This window comes from Dendroctonus ponderosae, unplaced genomic scaffold (genome assembly GCF_020466585.1).
Source record: "Dendroctonus ponderosae isolate FM_Combo_2020 unplaced genomic scaffold, Dpon_F_20191213v2 Dpon_F_20191213_2, whole genome shotgun sequence".
In the NCBI taxonomy this organism is placed as follows: domain Eukaryota; kingdom Metazoa; phylum Arthropoda; class Insecta; order Coleoptera; family Curculionidae; genus Dendroctonus; species Dendroctonus ponderosae.
In genome coordinates, this window is record NW_026018165.1 from 5,492,444 (window position 1) to 5,506,708 (window position 14,265).

General features: G+C 32.2%; 2 protein-coding genes across 4 annotated transcripts; one reads left to right on the plus strand and one right to left on the minus strand.

Moving 5' to 3' along the window:
* Positions 1-26: 26 nt before the first annotated feature.
* Positions 27-5,179, minus strand: LOC109538286. 3 transcript variants are annotated; one of them, XM_019905457.2, is made up of 9 exons: positions 4,871-5,179; positions 1,920-2,242; positions 1,645-1,859; positions 1,369-1,429; positions 1,019-1,281; positions 635-833; positions 369-451; positions 226-317; positions 27-142 (listed from the first exon to the last, which is right to left on the minus strand). In XM_019905457.2, exons 1-9 carry the CDS (start codon positions 4,905-4,907, stop codon positions 108-110), a joined length of 1,308 nt encoding a protein of 435 aa, XP_019761016.1. In that variant the 5' UTR covers positions 4,908-5,179; the 3' UTR covers positions 27-107. The 3 variants fall into 3 exon arrangements, with proteins under 3 accessions (XP_019761016.1, XP_048520023.1, XP_019761017.1); XM_048664066.1 differs by having other exon boundaries at positions 4,959-5,046; XM_019905458.2 differs by lacking the exon at positions 4,871-5,179 and adding an exon at positions 4,513-4,626.
* Positions 4,842-13,761, plus strand: LOC109538287 (galactokinase). Its single transcript, XM_019905459.2, has 7 exons — positions 4,842-5,292; positions 8,306-8,483; positions 11,487-11,643; positions 11,705-11,830; positions 11,891-12,072; positions 12,129-12,403; positions 13,503-13,761. The coding sequence occupies exons 1-7, from the start codon at positions 5,131-5,133 to the stop codon at positions 13,623-13,625; spliced, it is 1,203 nt and encodes a 400-aa protein (XP_019761018.1). The 5' UTR covers positions 4,842-5,130; the 3' UTR covers positions 13,626-13,761.
* Positions 13,762-14,265: the final 504 nt, after the last annotated feature.

Below are 14,265 nucleotides of genomic sequence, written 5' to 3' on the forward strand. Positions count from 1 at the left end.
GAAGGGAATGAAGAAAGCAATACGTAGAAAATGTAAAGTTTTATTTCTGGTCATTTTACAAAGGATTTGTTCCTAAGTAGGTGATATCTTATTTAAAATTCATTCGATCAAACAGCATAATGAGTTCTGTGAAAGCCCTGGCCTGCAACCGGAAAACATCCGGAAAAATTATCATAAATTTGTTAACGCATTGTTAAATACGGAACAATTAACTCTTTTACTCACCAATACTTTGCAGGATTAAGTCCGCATCTTCTAATGATACCGCTTCAAAAATGTAGCAGAAAAACTGTTTTGCTATATCACAGGTTTGTTCACTATAAAATTAAGATTTTTTTAAATACCAGAAATAATTAACCAGTTCTTACCCAGCGCAATATCCGAAAATTTTAGGCAGTATGGGAATATTTCCGCAGGAGGAAATTTTCATATATGGATGCTCCAGAATAAGCTGCAAAAACTTCTCTGTATATAAAAGTTAAAATATTGAAAATCTAGGAGCGCATGTTAATAAGCTCATTTTAGTAAAAACGCTAATGGAGACAAAAAACATAAAATTACAAACTAACGAAATGAATGTAAAAAAATGAATTATGGACTATTGCAGAAAATTGTAAAGTAATTTTTTTCTTACATCGGCGCTATCCTTGCCGCGAATTTTCAGTCCTATCTCTCCGATTTCCAATAAAGCCAATTTATCAGTTCGTTTTACTAATTGCATATCTTCCTGATTTTTATCCATTATAATCCTTAATGCCTTTTGAACCTGTTTTACATTACCCAAGGTCCCAACATCTACTTTTGCCATGTATTTCACTTGATAACCATAGAAGCTAAAACCGATATTCCATACCTATTTACTGCATTATATTTTACACATACAAAAAAATTAAGAATCTTCTGAAAAATATTCGATATTTTGCGTATTTGTCACTCTGTGGTAAAAATTAACTTGCTTTCAATAAAATAAAATAAAGAACTAATTAACAAAGCCCTTAATTCATCATATAATAATTACATCTTGTTCTTAGTAGTGTCAATATCGTTTCCATTTTCTTCGTATTGCGTTGTGATGCTCTGCAGGTCGATTTTCAGATTTTTAAGTAAAATCTGAATCGGTCCATATATTTGACCTGAGTCTTTACAATATCCTTTGACTATTCGCACTTTTACGGGTTTGGGCTTATTACTTTTCATGATCAAATTGAGTCGCCCTTTTGATGTGTTATTTATTTGGACATCGTTCAATTGATCGAGAACATCTCCAATTTTGATATTTCCCTAAAAGACATATTTGGCAAAACAAAAAATATCCGTAAATAGTAGTCCGTTAATAATTTAAAAGAAAGGAAATGAAAAAGCGCTTACATTTTCAGCTGCAACCCCGTTAGGCTCTACATTCACAATAACTGCTCGGTTTTCATCAAAACTAAAAATTATTTCGCCGACTTATGCATGTTCTCCATTTGCTACTGAATATATCAAATAATTATAGTCGCATATTAAGACAGATTCGTATCGAAATGTTTAAATCTGTTGGAGACCCTTCTAAGACATTGCAAATTCCACCAAGAATAAATTGTTTAATATTTATATTCTTCACTACTTCCAACGAAAAAAGTAAAAACAATAATAGATTTTTACCTTACTGCTAATCCTAAAGTTTTACAAGGCACTAATTCCAAATTGAGTATCTCCGGGAGATACCAGCACAAATCAAGGAAAGAAGCGTTTTCTAAGTTCAAAGGGAATTCAATGCGGGAAACTTGTCGCAACACCGACAAAAAAATCTCACTCAATATTTCATCCCCTAATATCGAGCTGGGCAAGTAGAATAAATGTGCGTACTGGTGTTTTATCTGAAACGAAATAAGATTTATGAGCGATTTGAAGACAGGAAAACGCTAAAGTCGACTTACTAAAGCCTCGACAGGTTCATGTAGGCATTTCTTGAAAATGCAGAATTTAATCAGCAGTCTAAATCTTGCACAGTTGTTTCTCACATCAGTCCTATTATTGACTTGGTCTATGCAATTTTTATACGTGAAGTGGCAATCTTTTGCAATACTAACCATCCATGAATACACATCAATAGTTCTATCGAAAAATTTGGTGTTTTGCTGACGTATCAGCCCTTTATTGAAAATTTTTTCGATTGTTTGTGCAAAAAAAATGAAATAGAAATTGTTGTCAGATATGTTCGTATTTGTTGCTGTGATGTTTAGAAATTGTTGAACGCATCCTAAAACAAAGAAACATTTTAGCCTATGTTTTGCTAGTGCAATAGTCCAAAATTGACTTGGTGATATGACGTGGGTGAATTGGTATGGTGGAAAATAATATATTGATGACAAAAATTATTATATGTATAAAAGAAACAAAAATACTTTTGGGCTGTTTCGATTCTTCTCACATACAATTTTTAACATGCGTACATTTATAAATAGATGGGTGATGATAAATGCGACAAGATTCACACGGCTTGCCGATCAAAAAACATAAAAATCGCAAAGAACAAACTAAAAACATATTGTTTATTACTTCCATTAAAACATTACAAGCGGGAACATTACAAGCGGGGACAAACATCAAAGCGGGAAAACCGCAATTGAGTCTATTGATTAAAATTATTACTGACATAAAGTAAGTTGAGAGCGTATATGAAAACTTGTTTGAAAATCAGATTAGCAAGAATGTTTAAAAAATAGCGTCGATTTATTTTAGTAATTATCTTTATGAAAAATAGCAAATACATTTGGAAATGGCAATATTGCGCCTGTTTGCCTATTTTGCAAAATATTGTGAACTAATTCAAAAGATTTTCACTTTTAAAAAACCAGCAGGATCTCCACCAACCGTAAGACTAAGACGAGAAAAAAACAAAAATACTGATGACGATTGAAAGTTAAAAGGAAGAATTATATAGACGGCGAGTTGAAAAAGAGATTATTTGAAAAGGAAACGTCCGCACTTCTCAAATCTCAAAATCTCAGCTGAGTTTTTTTGTATAAAAAAAACAGTCGGAAAAGAAGATTTGAATGAACATTTAGAATTGCCTAACACTGTAACTGGGGCTCCTGTATGAACATACAGCTGCAGTTTTTTTGATGACCAGTATATTCGAAGATCTTCGAAACTATAGCAGTTACGGAAAAAGTTAAATGGACAAAGAATTGTAGTTTTGAATGCTCTACTCGAAACCAATTGTATTTTTCTAAAATTTAACAGCTGTCAAGAGATATTGGGGAAAAACTTATTTATGGTACATTTTTAAATTACTTCTAGTTCCGTTGATGTTAATTTAACAAGAAAACATTAAATAGAAAAATTGTAGGAAATTTAATTCCAAATAAAATGGCATGAGAAGTTTCTCCAAAATATTCATTTTTGACATATGACACAAATTTGAGTTTTTTTAAATGACAAGCATATCTGATAATTGCTTTACCGAATAGACCATTTTATTACGATTTCTGTGATATATCATACCGTTAGGATTTTTTAGAAAGTAAAGTGGCTGCGAACAACTTATACTTTTTCAATTTAGTTGATCTAAGTTAGCCATGGAAAATAGTGTTTATACAATACATACAGTATTGTTTCCATAGTAACAAATAATAACAGTATGCTTCAGTATTTATTTTGACAGCTAAGTTAAAGATGTCAAAAAATTTAATTTAATTAATACGGCTGCTTATTTAAAGTGTTTATTAAAAAAATTAAATCATACCAATAATAATTAAAATTTAACTCTAGAAACATTAATTTTTATTGTAAAACATTTTGAAAAAGTCCACCATTTATCAATGCAAACATTGCAACGCTTTAAACCTGAATAAGTTGCTTTTCCTGCGAACCGACCATCAATATTTTCAATTCCTGTAACAACAGCTTCTTTAATTGGAATATTTGTTTTTGTTAACTGTATTTTTTACTGTTCTTATGTTTTTTTTATGCATATTATAGCCTCTTTGCCCTTTCTCAAGGCAGTAAGATATTCGAAATAGTGCAAATATTTGATAAACAGAAATTAATAGCGACAATTAGTACCAGACCACAAAACAAACCACATAGATTCGTAAGGAAATAAACATTAAGTCACAAAAATATAATTTTTAAAAGAATACAGCCTACGGTGTACACGGTCTCCCAAAATTAGGTGGCCAAACTGAAACAGTGGAATCTACTCTCAAAAATAGTATTAATTTTTCAAATGAACATGTATCGAAAAATGCTCCATAACGGAGGAACGCCTTCTTGAAGAGGTGCCCAGTAGTAGGGCTTTTTGCAAATTCTTTCTAAGCAGTTGAACTTCAAAACGTAAATTTTAGGAACTGGTAATTTTATTTATGTATTATATTTTAACTCATAGTTTATGTATGTAAAGTAAATATTTTGTGCTCCGACTATGGTTTTGAACTGTTTTTCCTCTGCATCGATTAGCTTGCGGCAGATATTCCTGCGCTGCACACCGCACAAAATACTGCCAAGAACTGTCTGTAACATACATACCTACATATGCTTATGTTAATAACAATTATATTGGCAAGGCTATAAATAAATAAAAACAGTCACAACATATTCTAGTTGGCGTTTTAGTACTAGGTACTTTTACATACTGTGCTTAACGCAGATAAGCTAGAAAATATTATCACTTGCAACAGATAAGCTCTGATGCAAGTGCTTGTGTTTAGGATTAACTTACAAGCGGTGGCAACGCAAGTGATAAATTAACGTGGCAATATGAGACTTTGACTTCATTATAGGCCTGTTGATATGAACTAAGCGCGCAAGTAGCCTGTTATTTTAATTAGCAGCAAACAAATAAGTGCTTCCAAAAGAAACTATACTAAATATTTGTTTAAGGTACCTTTAATATCCTTAATTAACGGATCACTGACTGACATTGTTTATCAGCCTATTATTTATCAATTTCGTTCTAGTGGAGAGATACTCACAAAGTATTATCATGTGACAAGACGTACGCACTCCAATCGCTTTGAGTATTTGTTCGCCGTATGTTAAAATCGAATTTAAATGCTAATTTAACGAGTGTCTTATCGGGTGTGCTTCAAGTGTTCTATTTAGTACACAATTTTCTAGACTTGGACGTGTTTTAAAGTGCTGAAAATGGCTGAACCGACACCCTCGATCGAATCGTTGCTGGCACAAGCAAAAAAAGTCTTCAGGGAGGAATTTGACACTGACGCAGATATAGCAGTGGCGGCTCCAGGAAGGGTGAATTTAATAGGGGAACACACGGATTATAATGATGGATTTGTAATGCCCATGGTAAGTGGACGTACAGCTTAAAAGCTCCCAACATTAAACAAAAAAATCGATTTATAGAACTTGTTTTGAACAGAGATTTGAACTTAAACTGCGTATTTTTACATTGAGAACAAAATAGGGTCGTTGCACAAAAAATTTTTAATTAATTTTAAATTTCAAACATAGCTTGAGGGTCGTTTACAAGAATGCCTAAAGCAAAAAAAGGGAACGAAAGTTACCAGATTTGCTTGTAAAATGACGTCACGCGAGAACGTTGTTTTACTGGCTGTGACGTAGAGTGGCACAAATCCTACTCTAGTTATATGCCCATAACCAACAGAATGTACAAGTGTACATATTGCATAGGAGCAAGTTAAGCGTCTTTAAGGCATTTACATCTAAGTCATAATAAATATAATTTATTATGCCATCTGAGGTTGACGATATCGATACTTTATGGTATTAGCTTTCTTGTAATCTGACCATGTAAGAGCTTGTTTGACTGGATCTTCCGGCTCGTGAATTTCAATTTCTAAACAATCAATTATGGTGTAAACTCTACTATAACGTACATAAAATAAGTTTTTTTTAACTTTATTAGGTGGCATTCAGACCATTAAAGTCTTTAATATCTCGCTAATTAATGGAAGGGATTTTGCAAAAATTCTACTCGTACTTGCGGATAATTCAAAATCATCACCTAGTTCAGTAAAAGTGTTGTCAAGGCGAATTTTTTGAAGAATTAGATACATATTTACAAAACCCAATTTTGTAGTGTCTCAAGTAGCTTAATTATAAATAAAGGTTTATTTATACTCAGGTATAATCTTGCATCTAAAGTGTCTAAAGCGTCATTTATAATGTTAAGTTAAGTTAAGTTTTGGCACGCAAATTTATGTAGAACAACATATTTTTTCATTCTTTTCTGAACTCCCATCATTTTCCACTCCATAAAATTGTCCATGCCTTTTTCAAGCTGTGAATTAAAATAAACAAAAATTGCACATAATGAAGCAAAGATGAAACCTAAATCTAACGAACACACAGAGTTAAGAACCCTATAAATACAGGGTTATTCATGCTATACGGCACGGACGTTCGCGGCTAGCCCGTTTGTTTTTTGCAAAGTATTATTTGTTGAATCCACAGACGCCTATCGGGTGCACATTTTAAAAATATTTTTGTAATGTACAGCGTGTCCCAAAAGCCCTAAAAGTATCAAAGTTCTGTTTTTCTAAATGAGATTCCCTATATATTATTGCAGTTTTGGATTCTCTGAGCAAAATAAGTGTTCGTTTATAAGATTTATAATGTCTAAATCTAAAGTTTTTTTAAATAGCTCGAATTTTATCAAAATCTAATATTATTTTCATGTGTCAAATACTTTAGAATTATTTAAGTTATGTAAACGTAATTCGTAGTGTAGTGTAACAAGAAATCATATTTTATATCCCAATGATAGTAAACTTACCATTTTATACAGGGTGTCCACAAATTTGAACTAATCAAATAAGAACTTTAAGTGACTATAACTTGATTAATTTAAATACAACCCCATATTTTTTAGCTTACCAGGAAATGCAATTTTTAATTACCTATCGAATGGTACAAAATACACCAAATAATGGTTCTCTGCACCATTTGGTGTTTTTCTAAATTAAAAGGTTAAATAACATATCACCAACAACATGAAACAAAGGCAAATTATTTATAACAAATGTTCTAAATGTTGACCGTCCATTTCCAGGCACTTGAAAATTCTTTTTTCAAAACCACTGCTAACTCTGGACAACATTTGCGGAGTTACAGTTTTTAAAGCATCTCTTATGCGTGTTTTTATATCGTGTGAAGTTGTTGGAAGCGTATGGTAGACAATTCCTTTTATGTACCCCGACAAAACTAAATCTGGTGGAGTTAAGTCCGGAGATCTGGGGGGCCAATTTTGAAACACATTTCTGCCAATGCATCTGTTTTGAAACTTCGCAGTGATAATGAAGCAGAGCTCCATCCAATTGAAGCCACATGTTGTTTCTAATATTGAAAGGAACTTCTTCTAATAATATTGAGAGATGGTTTATTAGAAACTGGAGAAACATCAAACCATTTAGATGTCCTTCAACAAAATAGGGTCCAATTAAACATTGGCCCAGTATTTCACCCCACGCATTAACTGATCACCTATTTTGATTTTTCATGACCCTGTATGCGCGGGGATTCGTATCAGAATAATAGTGAAAGTTGTGTCTATTCACGAGGCCATTGTTATGAAAAGTACATTCATCACTAAATAACACATTTTCGAAAAACTTTTCATTTTTTGCCACTTTATCTAACACCCACATACAAAACTCAGTTCGGTTTTCAAAATCATTTCCATAAAGTTCTTGGCAAAGCTGAATTTTATAAGGATCAACGTTGTGCTTTTTGATAATTCTGGAAATACTTGATTGACTAATGTTAGTACTTTTGGATGTTAGATTTTGACTAATCATAATTTTGACTAATCTGAACTATTTTTAGAAAGTATTTCCATAATAACCCAAATGATATCTGAAAAGAAATTTAAAACGTATTGTCAACAAAAGCCCGATTTATCTAATAATTTATTTGACATTGGATCTTGGTTGGTCATGCATAACAAAACATGAACTGGACGAATCATTGATCAATGCAATATAAAAAATAACAGGCTTTGACCCACCAGGAAACTACGTTAGAAAATAATTTTAAAAGTGTACCGCAGTGCTTCTTTAACGAACTTTTGTTTGTAACGAACAATTGTGTTAATACATTTAAAAAATCTGTAGTTAAAACATCTAATCATCATTAATCCCAAATAAATGCTATTCATCCAGTAAAACTTGCTTGAGGCATTCGCCTCTTCCATCAAAGAATCATTATATGCCGTTATTAGTTGCTAAATTAAGTTTTTGGTTAATATCTATATTTTTGGAAAATAGTAATAGGAAGTAAATATATCGCATATGGGTGATTTAAAACAATGTTGATATCCATAGAAAATTAATTCTTTTAGGCCCTCCCTTTAGTGACGATTATTGTAGGACGGAAAATTGATGGAGACATTACCACATTAGTCACCACAAATCCAGATGCAGACAAACCCCGAAAAATCACTATTGAGATGCCCAACAAAAATGCTTTGGTCAGAACAATCGAACATTCTGGGCCGAAATGGTGCCTGTATGTTAAAGGTAATTCGATCGAAACGTTCCAGAAAACAAACGTCTTTGTATATCTCAATATACATTTTAAAATGAGGTTGAACTTGCTGGTTACGTTTTTATACTTGAAAACGGCAATCGATGATATAATTTATGTATAAAGTAATTCCATCATTAACTTCAAACAAACGTATATGTTGTATATAAAATGATAAGTGCATTTCAGATAAGGGTACTTAAACTCGTACTTGACCTTACAACTATGGAAAATATGTATTTGGAAAAACACTTCAGTAATAATTTATAACTTACGTATACTTCAGTAATAATAAACAATCTATGATTTTCAATCCGCGCTTTCCTGTATTCTGCAATTAATCGCAATAAGATACACGAAATTCAATTATTCGATAAATAAGTCGCATTAAAAGTAGGTTTTTTTTTCAGATCTAAATTAGAAATATAGTTATTAAATTATAAATATAGTAAGCAAGTATATTGCTCTTTTTTTACAATCTACTTTAATTTATCTACGCCTTTACCCAGGACCACTAAGACCTTTAAATTATGAACTTTCAAACTAGCATAAAACGACGCCATTTATGTGATTGCTAAATATACAGGGTGTCCAGTAAGCAAATAATCAAAAGGATATTGCGATATTCTTTGCTTCAAAAGAAGACGATATGACCAACTTTTATTAACAAAAAATGTCTGGCTCCTCTGCTATTGATGATCAAAGTTCTTCAAAAAATATATTTTTATTGAAATATCGGGAGAATGGTACGATATATTTAGGTAAAACTCGCTGTGAATTTGTTCTTATGTAAGACTCATATTTTGATGAAACAATCGAGTTCAGCCGTTTTGGACAATGGGTGAATTCTTGAGTGTCGTGATACAAAAACTACCAGAACTTTTTATTTGGTGGACAAAATTAACTCAGTTATTTTGTTGATGCACCAAACGAAGAAGTGACCGACATGGTAAAAGTATTAGGGTTTTGCGAAGACAACTTGCGTATAAGCAAACTTTTTCACATGAGTCTTACATAAGAACAAATAATTCACAGCGAGTTTCACCAAAATACATCGTACCATTCTCCCGATATTTCAAAAAAGATTAATTTTTGAAGAACTTTGACCATCAATAGCAGAGGAGCTAGACAATTTTTGTTAATAAAAGTTATGTCAGATCGTCTTATTTTGATCCATAGGATATCGCTGTACCCTTTTGATCAAATGTGATTTCGGTACACCCTGTATAAAGATGTAAGGGAGTTTATGTAGGTAACCAAATTTGGTTTATTTTCTTAAATAAATAAACCCTTAAGCTTTTAATTCTTCGTATCGCTTAAGTAACCATTAGAAAAAAGCATTTGAACTAAATTGCAATGTTTTCTCATATAATTTGACATACAGATATTTATTTAATGGTGAATATTTGTGAAAAACCTGATATTTATTAATATGTAGTTTTTTATATATTTCAAATAAATTAAATTTGACTAGTGACGTTTATCAAGGTATGGATACAGTTATTTGAAAAAAAGCTTTGTACTTTATAGATTTTCGGAAAATATACAAAATGCATATTGCTTATGCGAAAAATTATGTTTTGGCAGTGGCGACGTATGGTTTAATACTTTTTGTTAGTGCACAATCTTCGATATTCGGGGGAAGCAAAAATGTTTAAATTCTTCTTCTCAAGATAGAGATAAAATCTTGCTTATCTTGAATATTTCAGGCTAATCAGCGCGTTGATGAGCGTATAAAATATCCGTTATTATTGAAACTCGCAATAACAAAATATCCTAATCCAACCAGCAATGCATCATTTACAATAACTTATTGCCTAAACAAACCGAAACCTAGTATTAACTAAAGGCCGTGAACGTACTAAGTGAGCACAATGGTCAACTGAAACCATGGAACTTTTTAGTAGTATAGGTTTCACCAATAAATTTAAGTTTTTTAGTTAATAAATTAGTAAATTGAGGGGTTCGGAGGCAAATATGCGACGTAGTAAACCGTGAACCGGGGAAGATATTTGGCATTGATTATTTTTTATTTATGGTTTTTGCCTTTTTAATGAATTGTTTTTCGAATGAATAGGCACTTAATATTAAAATAAACTTAGGTACTTCAAGAATGATAAGATTTAAATTTGTTTTTCAAATAAGAGATATAAAATTTCTTCTTCTACTTAAAAGTACGAAATTATATTCATAAAAATACTAGTTTGCTTTAGTCTTAATAGAATGTGCAGTAGACTGAGCAATCAACTTGAATTAGGATAAATCTATTAGAAAAATCTCATTTTTTCGCAACAATATTTTAATATACATATACTGATTTACCGTATTAACAATACTGTCAATAATACTCCCTTCTACAAACGTGTGTTTATCCAATTTCGATTTACACTGAATAAACATATATGGGGTGTTTCACTAAATAACGAAAATTGTTCTTATAGCTATAGATCCGAACATGTTTTGTTGCCGATCTACAGTCTTGGAATCTCTAGAAAGTTTGTTTTTTTATTTTCAGTGTACCGATTTGAACATGCGATAAGAATCAATTTAAACCCCCCATTTAGGTTTTCTTAAACGTCGAAGAAAATTTGGAAAATTACACTTAGCTAGCACAGTTCTTTGAGGTAACACTTCCTGATAATTACTTTTTGCGTATACGCATTAGTACACAGCTTATCCGCTCAGCCACTAAATCACTATCCAAAGGCATTTTTAAAGACAAATCGAGGAATTTCTTCAGTGAATTCAAATGGAAATCAAGTTTCAGAAGAGTCCTTTCAACAATAAGTATATAAATTCAAAAAATGCCCTTGCTCATGTCTTAGTGTTTATAGTTTGTATGTCGTTTTCTTTCAAAGACTTGCAGTTACTAGCTTGATTTTTTTACTTTTTGCGTTTGTGTTATTTCTAATGCGCTATGATCTTTGATTTATATATTTGTTGCTTATGTGCTTATGACATGATTTTTCGCTGGTTTATTTAAAAAATTATTTTAGGTGTAATTGCCAATTATCACGGACCTTGTCCACCGGCTTTTCAAGGTGTGATTCACTCAAGTGTTCCAACAGGAGGCGGTCTGTCCAGTAGTGCAGCAATAGAAGTTGCCACGTACACATTTTTAGATGCCTTAACCGGTGGTGCTCCAGAGGAATCGTATGTACCTACTGTTTAATTCCAAACCTTTTGCATTTTAGTTATAAACTTTAACTTCTAGATTAAGTGATAAAGCTTTAGCGTGCCAAAAGGCGGAGCACCAATATGCTGGTATGCCTTGTGGTATTATGGACCAATTCATTTCTGTAATGGGAAAAGACGGACATGCTCTACTAATAGACTGCTGGTAAAAGATGAAACGAATGTCTGTAAAAACTAATTCTTCTACTGAAATATCAACTTCCAGGAGCTTAACATCTGAATTAATTCCTCTCAACGATCCACAGATTGTGGTTTTAATTACCAATTCCAACGTGAAGCATGAGCTTACAGGCAGCGAGTACCCAACCAGGAGAAAACATTGTGAAGAAGCGGCTTTGATTCTTAAAAAAGTCAGTCTAAGGGATGCCAATGAAACTGATATCGCCTGTAAGTTAGTCTTATAGAGCATAAGTCTACTGAAATCGACGTAATAATCGTTTTAGATCTAAAATCAATAGAGACCGATGAAGTTCTTCTGCGAAGGGCCAGGCACGTTATCACGGAAATTCAACGAACCGTTAAAGCTGCTGAGGCTTTAAAAGAGAAAAATTATCAAAAATTCGGATCTCTGATGGTAGACAGTCACAATTCCTTAAGAGACGATTATGCCGTGTCTTGTCCGGAAGTGGACAGTTTAGTAGAATTGGCTTTGCAAGTAGAAGGAGTGCTGGGCAGTAGAATGACCGGAGCAGGATTTGGAGGATGCACTGTAACTCTGGTAACAAAAATTTTCTTTTAAATGATCGCACCTAGATTTTTGTACTAATTAAAATATTCAGTACTTCTTTATGTAAAATCGGGTAGCCATTGTAGCAATGATGAACATAGAGGGGGGAACATATCAAAGAGTTTTCTAAACAATAATTTAAGGTAATTAAGGTCTTCCAATAAACCTTCCCTGTCTCTTATTTAAAAAGGTAATAATTGCAAGAAATAATGTTTTTATTTATAACGAAGTAAGGTTTTGGCCCAAACTGAACGTCGATTAAATTTAATAGCCTTTATAAGACTGCAATATGTGCTGGCAAATATTTGATAATAGGTAGATAGGTACATATTTTTTCATGTTTTTTAAGTTTGATGCTAATAATTAAGCTGAATTAAGTAAAAGCGTCCATTTATGCAAGTTTTTCAATGAGTATTCAAAGTAATCTTGGCAATTCGCTAATTTATATGTTTTGTCCCGGGAAACGCTGAGAAAAATGGCCCTACTAGAACTCGAATTAGATAAGCTTTAATTACCTACTTACTTATTTTCATCAGAACCACAATAATTTCATAGTTTCAGTTCAGTTCGCATAATTTTATTATGCAAACATTTCAAGAGCAAGAAAAGTTTCTAAATAAAAAATAATACAGACTTATTTTTTTGATCGCGATGAAATTTGCTGCCGTTCGAAACATATTTGGGAATTAAAAAATGAGGTTCATGAGCTAGCTATTGCCTTCTTCTTCTTATGTTCTATTGAAAATAAGACGACGGTATATACTAGTAGAATACTCGATATTAAAAAGTCTATTTAAATTGAAATAAAATTACAAACATGTTTATTCGGTCATTTTGCTGTGCCTATTTCCGCAGTGTTAGCCCAAGAAATTTAGTAGAAAAATTTACCCCAAAGCTCTTGTAAACGCCTTCTCTATTCTTCTTCTATTCTGTTCTAAACGCCTTCGAAATAATTGTACATTATTATGAAGGGCCGTGCTTTTCTTGTTCAACTATCAAAATTTTAGCAAATGTCTTCCTGGTATCTATCTAAATATAACTTATTTTTAACTAATCGACAAATCATGTTTTATTATTGCTTGCTTTGCAGGTGTATGCTCATGCTGTTGAAAAAGTGATCGAAAACATCACGAAGAATTATCAAGGAAAACCAACATTCTACATTTGCAAACCAAGTCAGGGGGCCCGAGTAATCCAAACTTCTAACAAATAATTTACAATAAAATGTAAGCGAAAATGCAAGAAATGTATATTAAGGTAGTGGAAAAATGTTGTGTTTTATTATATTTAATCAAGCTATGTATTATTGTGCTTTATAATTGCATTTGTAAAGAATATTTCATATTTTATTGGAATGTTTTTTATTTCCAGCATTATAAATACGCGAGCAAAATGTCCAATACAACTTCTTCATGAATCTGATTCTCATATTTCGGTGCTTATGATCAGTCAACTTGCTATACGTTTCACCAGGGCGAGCATTGGCAAATTGACGAGGAGTAGAAATATAAGTTCTCCAAAGTATTTATTTTTCCAGGCATCAGTTAGTTAAAGGCATTTTTATTTTTTATTCCTACTTCCGATTTCAATTTTAACAATTAAAAGCAGAACTTTAGATCTGCCAAATTAACCCGAGAACAAAAACGATAATGTTCACATATGTGGACGATATGTTTTTCCAATGAACCAATGTAGAATGCCTTTATAGACTGATAAAACGCTAACTGCTTTCATAACGTTTGGTTTTCCAATTGGCGCAACTAGTTTTCAGTCTGAATCAGGCATATATTAGAGAGTTTATAATATGAGAATGTTTTCGAAAGAAAAATTAAAATAAATCACTAGTTTATCAG